This window comes from Carassius auratus, unplaced genomic scaffold (genome assembly GCF_003368295.1).
Source record: "Carassius auratus strain Wakin unplaced genomic scaffold, ASM336829v1 scaf_tig00007640, whole genome shotgun sequence".
Lineage (NCBI taxonomy): Eukaryota > Metazoa > Chordata > Actinopteri > Cypriniformes > Cyprinidae > Carassius > Carassius auratus.
Window position 1 is genome coordinate 1 of NW_020523867.1, and position 22067 is coordinate 22067.

The 22067-nt window shown below is 36.2% G+C and overlaps 2 protein-coding genes across 3 annotated transcripts; both read right to left on the bottom strand.

The window, feature by feature from the left end:
* Positions 1-13148: 13148 nt before the first annotated feature.
* Positions 13149-16766, bottom strand: LOC113071557 (alpha-2B adrenergic receptor-like). Its single transcript, XM_026244909.1, has one exon. It carries the CDS (start codon positions 15825-15827, stop codon positions 14490-14492), a length of 1338 nt encoding a protein of 445 aa, XP_026100694.1. The 5' UTR covers positions 15828-16766; the 3' UTR covers positions 13149-14489.
* A 592-nt stretch (positions 16767-17358) lies between these two features.
* Positions 17359-22063, bottom strand: LOC113071558 (zinc metalloproteinase nas-13). 2 transcript variants are annotated; one of them, XM_026244910.1, is made up of 10 exons: positions 21928-22063; positions 21774-21827; positions 21645-21701; positions 21515-21561; positions 20581-20662; positions 20302-20416; positions 20008-20180; positions 18635-18716; positions 18436-18557; positions 17359-17549 (listed from the first exon to the last, which is right to left on the bottom strand). In XM_026244910.1, exons 1-10 carry the CDS (start codon positions 21965-21967, stop codon positions 17524-17526), a joined length of 798 nt encoding a protein of 265 aa, XP_026100695.1. In that variant the 5' UTR covers positions 21968-22063; the 3' UTR covers positions 17359-17523. The 2 variants fall into 2 exon arrangements, with proteins under 2 accessions (XP_026100695.1, XP_026100696.1); XM_026244911.1 differs by lacking the exon at positions 21515-21561 and having other exon boundaries at positions 21928-22022.
* Positions 22064-22067: the final 4 nt, after the last annotated feature.

Sequence of the window (22067 nt, forward strand, 5' to 3'; positions counted from 1 at the left end):
CACAAATCCTTGTTCAAGCTCTTGTTCTGTCCAGGCTAGACTATTGTAATGCCTCTTGGCAGGTCTTCCAGCCAATTCTATCAAACCTTTACAATTAATTCAGAACATGGCAGCAAGATTAATTTTTAATGAGCCAAAAAGAATACACATTACACCTCTGTTTATCAATTTGCACTGGCTTCCAATAGCTGCTCACATAAAATTCAAGGCATTGATGTTTGCCTACAAAACTACCACTGGCTCTGCACCCATTTACCTAAATTTGTTACTTCAGACTAATGTGCCCTCTAGAAGCTTGCGTTCTACAAGTGAATGTCGCTTGATTGTGCCATCCCAAAGAAGCACAAAGTCACTTTATGGACTTTTAAATTAAATGTTCCCTTCTGGTGGAATGACCTCCCCAACTCAATTTGAGCAGCTGAGTCCTTAGCCATCTTCAAGAATCATCTTAAACACATCTCTTCCATCTTTATTTGACCCTCTAACTTTATCACTCAATATTCTAATTCTATTCTTAAAAAATCTAACTACCTTTCTAATCTTTTTGTATTCTATTTTTCTTTTCATTTATTATGCAATTATATATACTGTATGTGTGTATGTGTAAAGACCTCTAACTAGTTTGCTCTATTCTTTTTTTATTCTATCTGTTTTCTTTTATTTATTATTTAAAATCCCATGCTATGTGTACTGTGTTAACCTAACTGAGACTTGTTATAGCACTTATATATCATTGCTCTTTTTGTTGTTTTTGATTGCTTCCACTGTCTTCATCTGTAAGTCGCTTTGGATAAAAGCGTCTGCTAAATGAATAAATGTAAATGTAAATGTAAAACAAGGGCACTGATATATTTTAAGATCAATTAGTGCAAGTTTTCTTCAAGTGAAACAGCTCAGACTTATATTTCAGTCTGTAATAGGCATAAGCCTTGTCTGTAAAAACGGGGACATAAGTCTCATTGTACCAAATACGGATAGATAGATAGATAGATAGAGATAGACAGACGGACAGACATCAAGAAACATGGTAGCTTTCACTGATATGTTGATGATGCTCAGCTCTATATTTCTTTGCGGCCCGATGAAACACAAATTTGCAAAGCTGAAGAGCGCTGATAAACCAGCCTCCCACCATACACAGAAGCAATGTTCTGATTTTACTTTTTCAATATGTCTGCTGATTACTCATTCACAGCTACTATGGCACAATCAGAGGAAATTATTCAGTGCGGGATACGTCGGGAGGGAGGTGTTAGCACCCTCGCACACCTCGTCAGGGCTAATCCTCGACTCATGGAAGTCCTGCGAACACATGCCGCTGAAAAAGAATAGCCAGTTGTTTATTTCACCATGGGACTTCAGTTTGCATCTACTTCCTACTGGTATTAGGGCGGCATCTGTTTTGTTTCCAGCATCTAAAATCAAAAACAACTGAAAATAATGAAATTCAAGAAATTTCTAGTCTTTACACATCCCTATAGAAGTCTACACATCCCAATGGGAGCAGAGAGCTGAATTATTTAGCCTAGCAGTAGTCCTAACCACATCTGTCAGTTGTGAATATGGCATTAGCCCTCAGAGCCACGGCCTAGCGGTTAGCACACATGGTCCAATTTAAAATTGTATTTACAAGTTAGAAGCTACCTAGAGTTTAAAGTAAGTAAACAACAGTTAAACAATTGTTTGGAAGTAGCTAGTTAATGAACAAGCTAACGACACTGAAGCTTAGGGGGTAACAACCTAAATACAGATATTACAATTAGGTTATCATTTAAAAATTTAATCAGAGGCATACTTTTCTGGTAAAAAATAAATAAATATAATTTATACCATTGTTCGAACAAACCCTGTTTGCCCTGACATAAACCCACTGGACACCTCTTTAATAAGCCTGTGAGAAACTATAGATCAATAACTATAAATATTATATTTTATATAGTATCAAATATAGTTTTATTCTAATCTCTTTATTCTAAATGTTATTTTTAATATATAGTAATTAAAATACTATATTTAAAAATAAATGCAAAGAGTTTTAATATAAATAGATTTAAATAAATGTTATAAATACCAAAATATTCTTTATTATAAAACTATTGTCCTTTTTTGAAAAATATTGTGTTTTATATATAAAGAAAAAAAAACTCATATCTTCTATATATAATATCTCATATCTTATTATTTTAATGATGCACTGAATGGCTTGTAAATGTTATGGTAAACTACTGAAGGGAATTGCAGCTCTTCACAGCAGTGGGACGAGGGAAGAGCTGATGCCATTTGTAACAAATCCTCATTTCACTAATGAGTTGACACTATGCCTGAGTGTATCGACTAATGGGTTCCTTCATAACAAGCTTACCTCCTCCATTAGCACATAATTTAATTCAAACGCTCCTCTAATATTTCCTCAGGTAGAAAAACTGTTTTTGCCCATTGTTTTCTTAGCTGCCTCACTTTTTTCTAGCTTTTATGTTTTTTATATGGAACTGTTCATACACTGAATTCTATTTTTCTCCATATGTTGCTTAATCACACATTCTGCAACTTTTTTAAAACTATGATTTAGCACCGTTTGCATCACAAAAGCATCGGAGCGTGGTAATAAATATTTCCCTATAGAAAGTTTGACTAAAGTAAAGAAAGCCTTGCAATCACTGTGCAGTCTGGATGTTGGAGTGACATTTGTGATGATTACAACCTACGCATTCTTTATAACACCAGAGGGAAAAATTCACCACCATTTCCTATGCACTCAGAAGCATAATACATGCAAACTAAGACAAATGTATGAAGCTTTGTGTGATGCCAGAACACATCACTTCAAATATTCCTCTAGTGCTCTCATATTGCTCTAAAAATATTTGCTTCAGTACTAATTTGCAGCTTCCTCCTGGAATATACTATACATTTTAATTTAAACAGTAGTATTGATGATAAGGTAGACTGGAAAGAAATAGTGAGAATAATGTTTGTTTCTAAATCATGCATTTATATAGCTTTCTAAAGTATATTCTGTAACAATGGACTTATACTGTTTATACGTGTGTGTGTGTGTGTGTGTGTGTGTGTGTGTGTGTGACACATGCATGCTAAACAAATGAGGTTACAGTATGCATATTATTGTAGTTTAGTGACATCACCTCAGTTACATTTGCTCAGTTAGTCAGCTTGTGTTGAAATCACTCAAGGGTAAATGTGGAAGGAATTGGCCCTTGCTAAGTCATAGATCAGTGGTTCTCTTTTATCATGCTTCCTTGTAGAAATACATTTTGATAATTTACATTTATTCACGTCATCCTTTTTTTCCAAAGCTACTTACAAAGGAGGAAAAATGCAATAATCTTACATAAGCCAGCAATATTTGCAGTGCTGTTCTGTCAAAGGCTTCATGTGACAGAGAACTTTAGCCATGTTGTTTTCTGAAAAATATCAGTTGCATTATATAAAGTGGCATCTTCAACTATAAATGAACACCCAAAAAAGAAAAGATGCTAAAAATGTACTCTCATGCCATGTCAAGTTTGTTTGTTCATCAGAACAGATTTGGACAAATTTTGCATTACATCACTCACTCACCAATGGATCCTCTGCAGTGAATGGGTGCCGTCACAATGAGAGTCCAAACAGCTGCTAAAAACATCACAATAATCCATAAGTAATCCACTGGATAATTGTGATAATTTATAATTTCATTAATAGAAATATTTTAAGGGTTACAAAATTCAATTTTTAACCCTTAAAAACTTTTTATTCATAAAATATAAAAGAAGAAGATGAGCAGGTGGTGATTATGACTTTTAATTTGTTTAAAAAAAAACAAACACATAATAATATCATAAAATATATATAAATAGGAATTTGTGGTTTTGTTGAAAGACTCCATGACTCTAACTGTCATAAAGATGCCCTTTCTTGAATGTTTTCTGGTTAGGAAACAAATGAACTAAATGAGCCTCACGTAACTTTCAAAATCCCCTATGGAGCATGTTAACTACCTGCGGCTAAAGCATAAGACACAATCACCGTGTATAAACAAAGATAACACAATAATCTGCTTAGACAGACTGACCTAATGCACTATTCATATGCAAACATACAGCATGAAAAGGGACATAATCAAGCTTAAGCGATCAGTTGGATAAATAAAATGTATTTACTTGGGTTAGGGGGTTAAAATAAATTATGCAGTACATACTCAAAGCAAAGAGTCCAAACACAAACAATACAAAAAAATCATAATAAACAACAACGTTATGGAAAAAGTGTCATAAGCTCACAAGAAAACTCTGTGGATGCTCTTTTAAAGTGGGTTTACGTACCAAATTTGCATTAGATGTTATTTTTATAGTCTCAGAAATAAAAACAGAAAAAAATAAGACTTAAACTAAAAGTATAATGATATCAAAGGAAAGGAATAGTAACCCCAAAATTAAAAGTTACTGAAAATTTACTCCCCCACTTCATTGTAACATATTTGGACAATTTTTGTATTGCATCACTTGCTCACCAATGGATCCTCTGCAGTGAATGGGTGCCGTCAGAATGAGAGTCCAAACAGCTGCTAAAAACATCACAATAATAGGCAATTTTTTTTCTTTTCTTTTCTTTTCTTTTCTGTTTTTTTTTTTTTTTTTTGATGACTCCCCTCATCCCCTGAGGTAACAACAACTATACTGAAGGGGTTTTATATACAGCAGTCAACAGGCAACCTTAATAATAAATCCTTTTATTAGTTTGTGGATTTGCTTGAGCTAGAAAGAACTACTGAACATAAATAAAATGTGCAAAAAGGATTTTGAAAAAATACCCTTTAAAAAAAAAAAAAAAAATACCCTACAGCTACTGCATTACTGCATTCAAACTCCCGAATTGACTCAAACGATTCACGCTCCGACCTCCCAAACTGACTCAAATGATTCGCGAACCCGCTTTGAACTCACGAACTGACTCAAATGATTCGTAAACCCGCTACGAACTACCGAACTGACTCAAATGATTCGCGAACCCGCTACGAATTCCCGAACTGTTTCAAATGATTCGCGATCCCACTCCAAACTCCCGAATTGACTCAAATGATTCGCGAACCTGCTACGAACTCTCAAATTGATTCAAATGATCCGCGAAGCTGCTCCGAACTACCGAACTGATTCAAATGATTTGCGTTGCGATCCCCAAACTGATTCAAATGATTCGCGAACCCGCTCCGAACTCTTGAATTGATTCAATGATCCACGAAGCCGCTCCGAGTCCGAACTCCCGAACTGATTCAAATGATTTGCGATCCCCAAACTGACTCAAATGATTCGCGATCCCACTCCAAACTCCCGAACTGACTCAAATGATTCGCGAACCCGCTACGAACTCTCGAATTTATTCAAATGATCCGCGAAGCCGCTCCGAACTCCCGAACTGATTCAAATGATTTGTGATCCCCAAACTGACTCAAATGATTCGCGATCCCGCTCCGAACTCCCAAACTGGTTCAAATGATTCATGCTTCATACTCCGAACTAGGAAGAATTAGGAAGCGTCCATTGTGAAAGGCGCTCTGAAACGCGGCAGCGAAGGCAAAGGATTAAAACCTCTATTAAAACAGATGTCCAAATGAAATTTAGCCAGTACGATAAAAGCACGTTCTGGGCGCATGGAGAGGTGGCGGTAAGCTCAAGAGCTATATTTGGAAGTGCATACCAGCCCACTTACAGCACTGGTTACCATACTTGGCAAACGTCACGACTTGAAACGAAAAGCTACATGTTTCCATCAATACATTTTTCATTTCAAACCGTTTGACTCTATCCATATTATTGCTTTCTTCAGTGAAAAAGTTTCCATATCGGAATCAAGAGAGAAATATGCACAGATAAAGCACAGTTTACAAGAAAAACAGTCCAGAACCATTCTAAACAACGTTTTTTTGTAGATTTTGTTAGGAAAGAACAGCAGGGAATGGACTTTTTCTCACTTTAGGAAGCATGATTATGAATTATGTATTTTGGCCCAAAATAAATGTAATTAAATCAAAACCCAGCATACTTACCCTCATTCAACAGACGACAGTATGTGTATGGCTGGATAATATTCAGGATGCTGAAACATGCTAGACCTGATCAAACATAACACCATATTTAACATATATTTACTTCAAGATGAAAAGCTTTTATTCATGAGTATGCAGACGCTCAGAACATGGTGTTTTTTAAAAGTATAATTGCACTGAACAATTGCATAATTGTGCATACTAAAGTTCTTTACACGATTAGTGCTCAGATCAAACTGAACATAACTGCAATCTCTTTTAATATCTTCATAAAGTTACATTTAGCTTGGTTAAAACTGTTGAGCATCTGGTTAGATTTACTCAAGGTTATCATTGGTACTTTATCATTCAGGACAAATAAGAAAGGCAAGCACCATTTTCATAATTTTCAGTGTAAATTTCCATTTGAATGGTCAACTATTGTCAGGATTTTCAACAGAAATATCAGAAACAAAGTAGATATTTAAACAAAACACAACTGATTTATCTCCATGAAGTCTCCACAGCTAAAATAGCAACCTCCCAGCATAAAAATGCTATTACATTTTCAACCATTAAGCATTTAGCATAGTCTTATCACACAGGAAAGTACAAAACTATCTGAAGCAGTCTTGTGTTCCTGTTTATTTCACAAAGGCATTTGAGATGATGAACTGTTGTATAACAGCTGTTAAAAGGTTCATTATGTTCAAATAAGCAATCTCTGTATTAGATTAATAGTGTTTTCTTCCTAATGGACACCGTTCAGCGGTGTGAACAGAACTAGTGTGGGATGACTGATTCATGAGGCCAATGTGTGTCACCATCACTCTTCAAACCGACTGGCTGCTGCAATCATCTAATGCATGCACAAAACACTTAGCAATTTGATTGAGTTACGCCAGTTTTATCTCATTAGTTTTCTTTTTAGGTATACAAACTGTGTGGCATACTATAAGATAACATTATACAGTATATTAAATAGATATTAATCAATTGTGTGTGTTTGTGTGTGTGTGTGTATACATAGATATAACCCTTCCTAAAGACATCAGCTCTGCTGTGGTGAATTCTACAGGTAAACATCACGAGACACCTGGTAAAACATTTTCAGTTGCACTGCTACACATCATTGAAGTAATTCTTATCACCTTCTCAGAACTAGATTCTTGTTGCAAAAACCCAAACCTCTGCCCACACCCAAACAGTTTCAAGAGAATGTAAAGCCAAGTTCCTCATATCAGTGAGAGCGTCATTTGAACATCCTGTTTCAAATCGCTTGTTCATTCTCCTCGCGTTATCACCAATGGCCATTTCTTGCCAAACACCCAGCAGCTCTTTAACAAATGACACGTGTACAAATTAACCCAAGGGGTTTCCGTCCAAATTCAGGACAGACCTTTGACTGAACATAGCCTACTGGATGAGTCCAGATAACTAGAACCGTGAAATAAATTCAGACGCTTTAAATAACAGCTCTTAATCTTAATCTGCTCAGAAAGCTCCATTCTGCGACTCTGATCCTGTAAACACCACCTGAGAGAGAGTGATCGTGGACTGCATTTGCTCAGCACAGCTCCCTAATTAACTCACAGCAAGATGCTTCCAGACAATCTCAAGTGATAAGACATTGAAAAGACCATGGAGTGTATGGAGTGTTTTTCATAAATTTAATTCTCAAGACTGAACATAAATAAAATGTGCAAAAATATTTTGAAAAAATACCCTTAGAAAGAGCTACTGCACTATGCATTCAAACTCCCGAACTGACTCAAATGATTCACGCTCCGAATTCGCAAACTGAAACAAATGATTCACGCTCCGAATTCGCAAACTGACTCAAATGATTCACGCTCCGAACTCCCAAACTGACTCAAATGATTCGCAAACCCGCTTTGAACTCAGAACTGACTCAAATGATTCGCGAACCGCTACGAACTCCCGAACTGACTCAAATGATTCGCGAACCCGCTACGAATTCCCGAACTGTTTCAAATGATTCGCGATCCCGCTCCAAACTCCCGAACTGACTCAAATGATTCGCGAACCCGCTACGAACTCTCAAATTTATTCAAATGATCTGCGAAGCCGCTCCGAACTACCGAACTGATTCAAATGATTTGCGATCCCCAAACTGACTCAAATGATTCGTGAACCCGCTCCGAACTCCCAAACTGATTCAAATGATAAGACATTGAAAAGACCATGGAGTGTATGGAGTGCTTTTCATAAATTTAATTCTGTAAAGCCTGACATATGAAATAATTAGAAATGGAACAGGTTATAAAACCTTTAAAGACAATAATCTAAATGATTTTGTTGAGTAGGCCTATATTTGATATTTAAGCCCTGCATGGCTCATATAGCCTAGTATAGTGATTATATGGAGTTTTTGTAAATGAGGAAACACCTCCAATTAATTTCAGAGACCCAAATATCAAAGCAAAAATATCAAATTTAGTGCAGTTGCTGATATTTATAATGGCCAAACATCATTCTGTGTCTCCCAGTAATATGTCTTTAGTTGATAGTTTATGATGAAAGCTTTTGTTGTTTTTATGGTTGGGGGAAAACTTACAATGCAGTGTCATACAATGGTGGCTGAGAGATGAACAAATAAATGTTGCTCAAAATAAAGATGCATTATATTTTATACATTTTAACGTGAGCATATTTAAAAATAGCAACAACAAAGCAACATGATGTGATAATCAATTAAGTTGCTTTAGTCCATTAAGTGTTCATCTAGAAATAGTGCTAACAGTATACGTATATAGTATCATTGTTATGTGTACTTCATAAAAAACTAGTAAAGAATTCACAGGAAAAAGACGTGAACCACAGCATTTCTCGAATTATAATAAAAGGAATTTACTTGCTAAAAAAGTATAAACTGTTAATCAGATGAGTCAGCATGTACAGTATAGGTTGGGATAATTTAGATGCCTTAGAAATGTGCATATCAAATATAAGTAGGCTTTATAATATGATCAAGAACAAAGAACATTTTGAGGACAACTACAAATTATATGTGACCCAGGACCACAAAACCAGTCTTAAGTCACTGGGGTATATTTGTAGGAATAGCCAAGAATTACTTTGTATGGGTCAAAACAAAGGATTTTTCTTTTATGTAAAAAAAAAAAAAAAAAAAAAAAAAAAAAATACATCTAGGAAAAGTCATGTTCCATGAAGATATTTTGTCAATTTCCTACTGTAAAAATATCAAAACGTAATTTCTGATTAGTAATATGCATCGCTAAGTATTCATTTGGACAAATTTTCTCAGTATTTCCATACATCAATGGAAAGCTTATCTTGGGGAGTATGTCCTCACTTCTCATAGGTACGGTGAAAAGTAGTCAGACATACGCATGATGTGTGTATGTATATATATACAGTATTGTTCAAAATAATAGCAGTACAATGTGACTAACCAGAATAATCAAGGTTTTTCGTATATTTTTTTATTGCTACGTGGCAAACAAGTTACCAGTAGGTTCAGTAGATTCTCAGAAAACAAATGAGACCCAGCATTCATGATATGCACGCTCTTAAGGCTGTGCAATTGGGCAATTAGTTGAATTAGTTGAAAGGGATGTGTTCAAAAAAATAGCAGTGTGGCATTCAATCACTGAGGTCATCAATTTTGTGAAGAAACAGGTGTGAATCAGGTGGCCCCTATTTAAGGATGAAGCCAACACTTGTTGAACATGCATTTGAAAGCTGAGGAAAATGGGTCGTTCAAGACATTGTTCAGAAGAACAGCGTACTTTGATTAAAAAGTTGATTAGAGAGGGGAAAACCTATAAAGAGGTGCAAAAAATGATAGGCTGTTCAGCTAAAATGATCTCCAATGCCTTAAAATGGAGAGCAAAACCAGAGAGACGTGGAAGAAAACGGAAGACAACCATCAAAATGGATAGAAGAATAACCAGAATGGCAAAGGCTCAGCCAATGATCACCTCCAGGATGATCAAAGACAGTCTGGAGTTACCTGTAAGTACTGTGACAGTTAGAAGACGTCTGTGTGAAGCTAATCTATTTTCAAGAATCCCCCGCAAAGTCCCTCTGTTAAAAAAAAGGCATGTGCAGAAGAGGTTACAATTTGCCAAAGAACACATCAACTGGCCTAAAGAGAAATGGAGGAACATTTTGTGGACTGATGAGAGTAAAATTGTTCTTTTTGGGTCCAAGGGCCACAGGCAGTTTGTGAGACGACCCCCAAACTCTGAATTCAAGCCACAGTACACAGTGAAGACAGTGAAGCATGGAGGTGCAAGCATCATGATATGGGCATGTTTCTCCTACTATGGTGTTGGGCCTATTTATCGCATACCAGGGATCATGGATCAGTTTGCATATGTTAAAATACTTGAAGAGGTCATGTTGCCCTATGCTGAAGAGGACATGCCCTTGAAATGGTTGTTTCAACAAGACAATGACCCAAAACACACTAGTAAACGGGCAAAGTCTTGGTTCCAAACCAACAAAATTAATGTTATGGAGTGGCCAGCCCAATCTCCAGACCTTAATCCAATTGAGAACTTGTGGGGTGATATCAAAAATGCTGTTTCTGAAGCAAAACCAAGAAATGTGAATGAATTGTGGAATGTTGTTAAAGAATCATGGAGTGGAATAACAGCTGAGAGGTGCCACAAGTTGGTTGACTCCATGCCACACAGATGTCAAGCAGTTTTAAAAAACTGTGGTCATACAACTAAATATTAGTTTAGTGATTCACAGGATTGCTAAATCCCAGAAAAAAAAAATGTTTGTACAAAATAGTTTTGAGTTTGTACAGTCAAAGGTAGACACTGCTATTTTTTTGAACACACCCCTTTCAACTAATTGCCCAATTGCACAGCCTTAAGAGCGTGCATATCATGAATGCTGGGTCTTGTTTGTTTTCTGACAATCTACTGAACCTACTGGTAACTTGTTTGCCACGTAGCAATAAAAAATATACTAAAAACCTTGATTATTCTGGTTAGTCACATTGTACTGCTATTATTTTGAACAATACTGTATATATATATATATATATATATATATATATATTTTTTTTTTTTTTTTTTTTTTTTTGGACAAAGCAGCCCTCATAATCAGCATCTTTGCTTCTTGAAGTCATGCACAAATACATCCCACCTCGACCCGCTTGGCAGCATCTGTTCCTGCTGCTTCAAAAAGAGGAAGGGATACTTGAGATTGCAGAGGGAAGCGCTGCTTCACAAAATTAACATGCGTCTGGAAGGATGAAATATGAACCGCTGCAAACAGTAGATTTTGCCCTAGTAACGAAGGGATTCAAAGTATCATAGAGATTCAGATCATTGTGTGTTAGGACCTCAGATGACCTAGGTTTGAATAAGCATTAATACAGTGTTGCACTAACAACAACAGAATATCACCATGCATGCATATCTCTCATACATAAAATGTCAAATTTGATAAAGGATGGTTAGTTTTGAGAGCTGTGATCAAGGTCTGTGGTCATGAGAGAAAGTCATCGATCTTAGGAAACCAAATAAAGTAGCAAACAACTTATCGTGGAAACCAAGAGACTTTATAAGGTCACCAAGAACAAAAGAAAAAGAAAAAAAGAAAGAAAAGGAGAAAAAGAAAGAAACAAATTTCAAATATACTTGCAGGCTAAATACAGGTTAGGTGAAAATTTTAGTTTTTAAACAATTACAAATTATATAAAATAGATTAATTCAAAATAATTTTATGTATTTACATTAAAATCCACTGACTGTTAACTGGGCAAAAAACTGCTTAGATAATGCAAGTAAAAAGTACAAAAATAAATAAAATATAAATAAATAATTTAACATTATTGTTATTAATAAATATTTTTTATTTATTTATGTTAAAAAGCCATGTAAATATAAAATAATAGGTAAACGTATTTATTTATTTGTGTAAATACAATTTTAATTGAACTGAAAAAAAAAAACTTGGAAAAAAAAGTGGTAGTGATAGTGCCACATCTATGAATGGATAAAAAAATCATTGAATGTGTGAGCAATATTAAATTACATCCAAATATCTAATGGACACATAAGTGATCAGCTGTGTCCTTTTGCATTAATTGTTAAGATATTAAAAGCAGGGAATGTGCTGTATCAATTATAGCCATTGTTTCTGCATTCCGACTCTTGCATCTGATGAAGATGAAGTGTCTGTAAAATCACCAACAACCTCCAGAAAGCTGGAGTGACGGTCTGACAAAGATGAGCTATTATTTAAGTGATGGGAAAGCAAAAAGTGTGGAGAAAAAGAAAGGAACTGCAAATGATCCCAAGCACACATCCTCATCTGTGAAGCACGCAGGAGATGGTGTCATGGCATAGGCTTTTTTTCTTTATTGATGACCTAAAGGATGACGGTGACAGCAGAATGAATGCAGAAGTGTACAAAACCATCTTGGCTACCAATGTTCAAGAAAATGCCACAAGTCTCATCAGAAAGTGCTTCATATTGCAACAGGACAGTGACCCAAAACACCCTCCTAGCCCAGTCGAGGAGTTTATCAGAGCAATGAAATGCAACGTCTTAGATTGGTCAAGTCAGTCTCCCGATTTAAATTCAGTTGAACATGAATTTCACCAGCTGAAGAGGAGACTAAAGACAGAAACCCCTCAAACCAAGCAACAGCTGAATCTGACTAAAAGCTGGGAAAAGCATTGTGATTGCATGCAATCACAACTAAAACTTCTTCATTTGCTTTAACTTCAACTGTCCCAATACTTACACTCACATTAGATTATTAGGGAATGTAAATCTATAAGTGCTCTCCTTTTTATTTGGCAAAACATGTTTATATGTATATATGTTGTGTCTCCTATTCATCTTTTAATCATATTTGTAGATGTCTTGACTCCACAGCAAAGCATTTTTTTCTTTACTGTTCCAAAACATATGGAGGGCACTGTATATATTAATAACCATAACATCATATAAATGAACTATATATATCTGATATTTGAACATAGTCTGCAATGATACATTAGCAACTTCCACACCTGTCGCCGAAAAAGCAAAAGATGCAGATGACTCACATTTTCACAAATATATTTGCTTTACATCAGCTCATTTCAACAGGACGCTTAATGGAACCAAATTTGGAGAAGCAGTTTTATTGTCAAAGACATGCTGGAAACAAGCCTAGCCTCACTTATCTGCACTCACACAATCACAGATATCATTAAGAAGCCAAATTAAACTGCACAAGCCTTCTTATGACAGCTCCAAAAATAATACAATCTTATCAAGAGGCATTAATAAATGCACAATTCATTTACTGGGACAGGTTCTGATGACCCAAAGCATCAGCCTGCATACACATCGCATTACTTTCAATCAGAACCCATCAAATGAAATGATCACAGAGACCAAGCAGACTCTTATCCAGGAAATACATACCATTCAATTGGTTAAAATCTGAAAACCAGCAAGAATGTCAGTCAAAACTATGCTTTTAATCTAAACAAAGGGTGTTTGGATTCCATTTTAAAGCTAGGTAAAACTGTACATCTATGCATTTGCTTTATTCTCTCTCACACCAGAGAGAGAAACGCCTCTCCTGGGCTTTAAGAGTTCTGGCACTTTCCCACAGACGTGAAGCTCTCGGAAATCTTCTCATATCCAGCTCTGTAATCTCACAATGAAGCGGAGCCAGAGGTGTCTCTGAGAAAGAGCCACACGGTCTTTGAAAGTACACTGGAAAGGTCACAACATCCTGGAGACCAGAGTCTCTGCAGAGACACCGGCACAATCTTACGAGAGTTTGATGTGGCACCTCAGCTGAAGAAACAAAAATGAATAGAATGTGGGCCAATATATCCACTCAGTTCAGCATATGGAACTGCTGATTAAAACAAATCATCAAATGTTTAAGAGAATAGTGAATAGCAGTTATTTAAAAGTCTGTAGAGGAAACATGATTTTCAGCGATTTTCAGATATGTGTTTATCCTTAAAGAATTTCAAATCCTCTCAAAAAAGTGTCCAGGTCTTTTTTTTTTTTTTTGACATGACAATTAAGGGCAAAAATAAAATAACTAAGCATGCATTTCCAAAACACTGCCTTACAAACACATTTATGAACAAAGGCAATATTGAACATGCAATAACGAACATATATTTACATGAAAAATGGCTGGTTTCTTTGGCAAGAAAAACAAATTATCATATCTGTGCAATTTCCCATCTTCTAATTTATATAGAAAAAGTACAGAAAATTGTGGTGTATTATTATTATTATTATTATAATCATAAATTCTCAGAAGTAAATATTGCAGAAAACACAATTATGTTCATCTGGGATAAAAGGTCATTTTTATCACGAAAATGTCTTATTAAAATACTGGAGTGAAATTAGCCCTGACAGTTTTTGTAAGCTTCCCCATCGGAAGAAACAAATGTCACTTTATGGTATAAAACTTTTTCTGGGTTGTCCGCTTTCAAAAAGAACAGTCATTATACTTTTTACATAGAATCTTTTTGAAGGCTTTACGAAAGTCCCTGTTAAAGATGGTGTAGATGAGTGGGTTCAGGGCACTGTTGCAGTAGCCAATCCAGAAGAAGAACTTAAAAAGCGGCTTTGGCAGTTCACAAGCCTTTGGACAGATGGCCTGCAAGCTATAGCTAAAGAAGAACGGGAACCAGCAGACGACAAAAACCCCAATAACGACCGCAAGGACGAATGTGAAACGCTTCTCACGGACGATCAGGGTTTTCCTCCTGGCGTTCAGTGTTCCTGTTGGTTTCATGATGGAAGAGGCCAGCTGGCTGCCCTTTGATGTTGCGATGAAGTTGTGGTATGTTTGGGTTGGAGAGGAAGTCTGGTAGCTAGGCTCCAGTGCCCTCATGTTAGAGGCTGTCCTGTTAGAATGATGTCCCCCAACTACCCCAACATCAGAGCCAGAGCTCGAACTGTCCTCGTTGTCCTTGCACCTCATTGAGTGAGACATCTTTTGCCCGCTCTCTCCTGGTGGTTGAAACTGGTTTATGCTGTCAGATCTGGAAGCAGCCGCACTGGGAACATTCGGGACATTTTCAGGGATATCTCCTCTTTGGTTTTTCCCATTCTGCAGCTCCCGTCCCAGAGAATCGCAGCCTGCGCAGTCTTTCCTTGGCTCTCCTGGAGGACATCTACTGTGCCTCTTGGCAATCTGATAGATACGAATGTACACCAGGATCATTATGAGGCACGGGGCGAAGAATGACCCGATGGAGGAGTACAGGATGTACCAGCGGTGCTCATTGAGTTTACACTGCGGCCCGGGCCCATACTCTGACTGCTTGGTCTTGTTCATGGAGACCAGCGGGGGGAAAGAGATGGCTGCAGAGATGAGCCACACCACAAATATGGCCCACTTGATCTTGTAAGGGGTGCGTTGGGATGCATACTTCACCGGCCGGGAGATGGACAGGTAGCGGTCCAGGCTGATGGCGCACAGGTGAATGATGGAAGATGTGCAGAAGAACACATCCAGAGCTAAGATGATCTCACACCAAAAGGCCTCGAAGTACCAGCAGCCCATCAGCTCATTGGCCAAGGAGAAAGGGATGATCAATGTGGCCACCAGGATGTCCGCCGCAGCCAGGGACACCAGAAACAGGTTCTGAGGTCCACGCAAAGAGCGGCATTTCAGGACAGCAATGATCACCAGGATGTTCCCAAAGATGGTGAAGAGCATGATGAGTGTCATCACGGTGGCAAACGCAGCCGTGGCTTCAGAGGAATAAGTAGGACTGGAATTACAAAAGGTTACATCTGAAGGCGGCATCGTAGTCATATTGAAGTTCCAGGTTAGACAGAGAAGAGCAAAGCAGTCTTTGATGTAGACTTAAATCCTAGCGTAATCCTTCATAAACAGTCTTTCTTTTAGAAAATTGTTGAAATTGACATTAATAAAAGGAATCTTTACAGCAACGAATGACATCCTCCTTGTACTTCCTTTGGCAAATCAATAAGTTTCATTTGCTTTTAAAAGAGGGGGTGTGCAGTCAGTCAACTTCACAAGTGAATCATTTGATATCAAGTAAAACGTAACATGCTTAACTACAAAACCGGTCACTATTAATAAAAACGCGGTATTAAATTGTCACAGCATAAGCCAAACAGTTTTTAGACACAAGTCACTCAAACTAAATAAAAAGCTCGTTTATCGCTATATCGGTTCAAATATCAGTCCAAAAAAATGAGGTAGCACGCATTTGCAGTATTGGAACAAACACGCGCTTGGTGCGCAAAGATGCCCAAGGATCCAAATAAAGAAAAGAAAAGAAAACACACCCACACACACTACGTTTATGTAGTAAAATCTATGGAATACATAAATACAAAAATTATTCAAACATGGTAGTTCCTTGGGTATATGCGTTTTTCCAAACAGCTGTGAAATTGTCAAGGTGCGTAAAAAGGCTCAACGTCTCCATGCGCGCACAAGCAAAGCCAAAACTATAGTTTGTCACACTTTGAAGACGACCGATCTTTGCAGAAACAGTTCCTTGTCAGAGAAAGAAAGAAAAAAAATCCAGTAGCTTAGGAAAGCTCCAGTTTTTTTTAAAAAATAAACTTCCTCAGCATCAATGGAATAAAGAAACTTGGAATGTTTAATCCTTCAGTTCATTTCTCATTTAAGTCTTACACAAACTTGTTTTCCTAGACGTTTCCAAGAACTTTGTGCATCAACCGAAATGAACTGACTCCGGTCTAACCGAGCGCGTCTAGGTCTCCCCGTCATGACGTCACTTCAGAGAAACACTCCTTCTCATGGTCAAGTTTCGAAATTTATATTTCTGCATTTTTTCTACATTCATATGAAAGTGGTTCCAAATGTAACATCGTCGATCTATGCAAATAAGTAAAAATAAATGAACTTTAAACAGCCACTCGCGTTAAAAAAAAAAAAAAAAAAAATCATGGAACTTTAAATGCAAAAAGGTGTCTGGCGAATGAAACTAAACTCACAACCTATCTACTACCTACAAGGCCACAATTAAAGGTACTGAAGTATACAATTGACTAGAAATCACCGCTCATATTAAGACTGCTTTTACCAAATTCAATAAGAAAACAATATTTAAAAAAAAAGAATGATTGTGATTAGCAAGTATGCTGGTGGAATTAAACTCAAAACTATTTAAGAATTCAAAAGAGAAACACTACACTACAATGTCATAGAACTGACTAAATTAAATTGTACTGCAAACTTTTTGGCAACATACTCCGTTCACCTTATCCAACTAAAAGTGCACCGTGACTACCACCTACTGGACAAAATATAAAAATGACAATAAGGACCAGAACAGGCGAATGGAGTATCTGTAAATTAATTTATTTCAAATCAGACAACATTGACAAATTCAGAATGACCCATACATATTTTGATCAGACATTTATTTTTTTCCTCTTAGATTCAGAATTCCTGTCATCAAGTATCCATACAAAAAAAATCCAGTCAGATCAGCTGTGAGGTTGGACAAGATTTAGCTTGATCCTGATTTTGTCTCATCTGAAATGGAGAAAGCAACAATTAAAAAAATTGGTCAAGGTAAAAATAAATAAATAAATAAATATTCACAGAACAATGGTAAAGCACAAATAAAATCAATAAATAGCACTCTCTCCGAAATACCTAATGCAGTTATTGATTGTTCACTTCCTTTACATAGTGATTTCCATTTTTATACTGCAAATCCTGATTTTTTTTGTAGTTTGACATCGGATCAATTTCTCCCTTCATAACGGATTTGGAAAACTGTAGCATTGAATCACTTGCTCACCAGTGGATCCTCTGAAGTGAATGGGTGCCGGCAGAATGAGAGTCCAAACAGCGGATTAAAACATCACAATAATCCACACCACTCCAATCTATCAATTAATGTCATGTGAAGCAAAACATTCTAGAAGTTTAGAATAAACAATGCTTTTAACTTAAATAAGAGTCCATGATATGGCCTTCTCCACTGAAACGTCATGTCGGAATCAGGAGGGAAACAGTTCTAAACATATGTTGGTGGATTTTGATGAGAGGACAGATGTGTTTATAACATGATGGATTTCGTGCAAACACAGCTTTTCACTTCACAAGATTGTAACTGATGGATTCAAGTGGTGTGGTTTAGTTGTGGATTATTGTGTTGTTTGGAGTCTCATTCTGACGGCACCCATTCACTGCAGAGGATCCATTGGTGAACAAATTATGGAATGCTACATTTCTCAACCATCTACATCTTGGATGGGTGAATACATTTTCAACAAATGTTCCTTTTTGGATGAAATATTGCTTTAAGTGTATATTTCCTTTAGTTAACAGTTTATTTCAAGTAACAACTATTCTATGGTTTTAGGTCAAACTAACTATAATAACCCTGGTATGACAAGTGCACATGACGTACCACAGTGGTAGAGCTTCCTGATCCTTTGCACATCCAGATCAGACAAGTGAGTCCTCTGGCCAATAGTTATATTGCTCTCTTTGGGCTGAATTGTGGGTTGTCCATTGCGAGAGAAATAGTTACTGCAAAACAGAACAAAAATATAACTCAGGAAATTTGACTTCATGCACTCAGACAGCCATGCACACTATTCCCATACCTTCCATAATGCAAAATTGAATCCAGGTCATACTTCAGACCAAGTGTGTTTCCCTTTTTCTTCAAAAAATTTCCCTCTTTCCCTGTAAAATAAGAAGTGGACAGTATTGCCAGTAACTGATGCACTGATACTCCACAAGCCTTACTGGCTGCCTACTCGATCATATTTGATACTCAAATTTCTAAATTATCAACATGACTAAAACAAGTAAAACTTGTCTACTGCATGTCTGCTGTCGTCTGATTTAGTATCATTGTGAACCCGTTCAGGTCATGGTACACACACTTTTGCAGTACAATCTTTACAGATTTTCATAAAGTAAACAAAAATAATTTTTTTTTTAGTTATCAATATTTTAAGATGAATACTGAAGACTGAAAAAATTATTTGACCTGATCATTCATTGTTTTGCCTGTTTGGTGTTTGTTTTTTAAATCATGTTTTTTTTTTTTTTTAAATCCCGTTAAATGGGAGTCTCAAACATGATCAAATCAAACTTTTGAGGATGGTTTATTTGTCAATTTCTCACTCACTGTACTGCACTGCATTGTTTTCCCCTCCACAATAATAATAAGATCATAAAATGAATTATTTAAATATCTTTCTAAGCCTATATTGGAAGATAATACCTCTTTTTCTGACTATTACAGTATGTGAAATTTTTTTATTGTTTTTTAATGGTGCAAAATACCAATATTATTATAATACACTAAATTCCAGTTAGAAGGGAGCATGTGTGTTCTATTCAAGGGCATTAAATTGTAAGAGAAGAGAGCAAAACAACAGTCATGAATTAGAAGTACAGAATAAGGATTTGGATTTGAAGTCAAGAGGGACTGCTCCTTTACTGCAAACAAAACTTGTCTCTCATGATACTAGCATATTCTCACCGGGGCTTACGCTACGCTGGAATGGCACTTTCTCATATTAAAATGTATGTAGTTTTAAATATGGATATTTAAAAAAGAAAAGAAAAAAAAAATCTTTTTAGTTTTTAATGATGGATGAATGCACTTTATTTTGCTTGAAAATATCAAACCCCATTCACTGCCATTATAAAGCTTGGACATTTTTTTTATACGATTCTGAATGTATTTGTCTGAAAGAAGAAAGTCATATACACCTACAGTATAGGATAGTGTGAGGGTGAGTAAACAGAGTAATCTTAATTTTTGGGTTAACTATCCCTTAAACGCTAATGGAATAATAGTATAATTAGGAGCCAACCCCAGTGGGATCGAAAAGGGATCTTAGAATTTTAATAAAATGCTACCGGAAATCTGAGATTCCCATTTGAATTTCAGTGCATCTATAGAATGTGACCTTTAGAGGAAAGGCTGAATTAATGTAATAGTATGCATACTGTGATGTACCAGAGACAATGTTTTCATCAAGTACAGTGATATGATCACCACGGTCATAGCGGGAATGCTCATGGTAAAAGCCGAGGGAATGAAAGATCTCGTGGCAGATGTTCCCAACTGTACATTTTGGCCCAGTCAGAAGAGGCTGCTCACCCCCTCTACATCCGACGTAAGATGCACACCTTTAGGAAACCGCAATCTAGATTAGACGGCACTAGATGGAACATTTTTCAGACATCTTCCAAGACAGAAATATACTGTAAAAGTGTTGTGACAAAGACTGAATTCAAATCTGTGACTCACCCATCTGCATATATAAAGTGCAAATAGTCTGTTTCATTATTATGTGGATGGAATCTGATGCAGGTCTTCTCGGAGATCATATTTAAGGCATCAAGAATGTCTTCAGTCCTGTTTTCTGAAAACCATGAACATTTACAAAAACAAACAAATTCTCTGAATATTAAGTGCATCTTCACCTGTTATCACTTAAACAATTTAAATTGGTGTCTATAATACAAGAGCACATTAAAGGGTAATAATCTGCAGGAAACATACCACCAAACACACAGAAAAACTCACCAATAACAGAATCAATTTCATAAGGCACTGACACATTCCCATTCTGCTCGGCCCATAGTGAACTTACTGCGTTCCTGTCAGTCTAAAAGACAAAAAATTACCAGAAGCAAGTTTTTTGCATAACAAGTGTTCTGAAATGTGACCCTGGAAAAGCAAAACTAGTATTAAGTCACTGGGGTATATTTGTAGCAATAGCCAAAAATACATGATATGGGTCCAAATTATTGATTTTTCTGTTATGCTAAAAATAATTAGGATATTAAATTAATAAATAAACTAATAAACCTTAATTTTGTATTAGTAATATGCATTGCTAAGAACTTCATTAGGACAACTTTAAAGATGATTTTCTCAGTATTTCGATTTTTTGCACCCTCAGATTCCAGAGTTGCATCTCGATCGAATATTTTCCGATCCTAACAAACCACACATCAATGGAAAGCTTATTTATTCAGCTCTCAGATGATGTATAAACTTCAATTTTTAAAAATTGACCATCATGACTGGTTTTGTGTTACATGGTCACAAGGGTATTTTTTTCCATGCTATGGAAGTCAATGGCTACCATCAATTGTTTGCTTACCAGCACTTTATTTAAATCTCTCTCTTCTTTCATTCTCAACAACACAACTCATACAGGTTTTGAACAACTTGAGTGTGAGAAAATAATCAATTTAATTTTTTAAGTGAACTAACCCTTTATATGTGGATTTTTGGCTCAGCTAATGAGAAAAAAAATTGAGAAAGTGTTAAAGATACATACTGTAATCGAAAATTTATAGAAACAAATCAGATAAAGAGTAATAAACACTTAAAATGCATAAATTAGAGGTATTTTGGAAGCAAAATAGCCCAAAATTGACCAGTGCATGAGAGGTCAATTGAAATAGCTCTAGTCTCAATTGTGAATGTAAAAAGCATAATTTTGGCTTACTGGTATTATGATATCCCCCTCATTTACAGCATAGTCTCCCTCAAGATCTGTTAAAGTTAGTTATTGAGAGACATTTAATCAGGTCTAAAGTCTCTGATGGGTCAAGCTGTCATGTAGACAAACTTCTTACCCAGCAGTGTTTCACTTGTCTTAACCAGATGAGGTTGTCCAATATTTGAGGAGTATCCTGTGGATAAAATAAAGCGTCATACAAATTTCGTTAAACGTTTAGTTCATTAAAAAAGCAGCCAAGTTTTACCTTCATCATTCTGGATATCAGTGGCGTTCAATGTATCCACAGGAGTTCTCCATGCTTAAACATAAAAACAGCTTTATTTTAATCTAGATGCTATAACTACAGATTTAAACTTAGAATATAATTCATTTCTGACAGATATGTCTGATCAGTGTACCTTCACAAAAAAACGCAACTATTAAAATTAACCCCAGCATTTTAAATAGTTGCTAACTTGTGGGAACAGTGACAGTATTAAATGAAACGACTAGACGGACGTGTCCTTTCAAACACGTCCTGGATTCGCTAATTATTTGG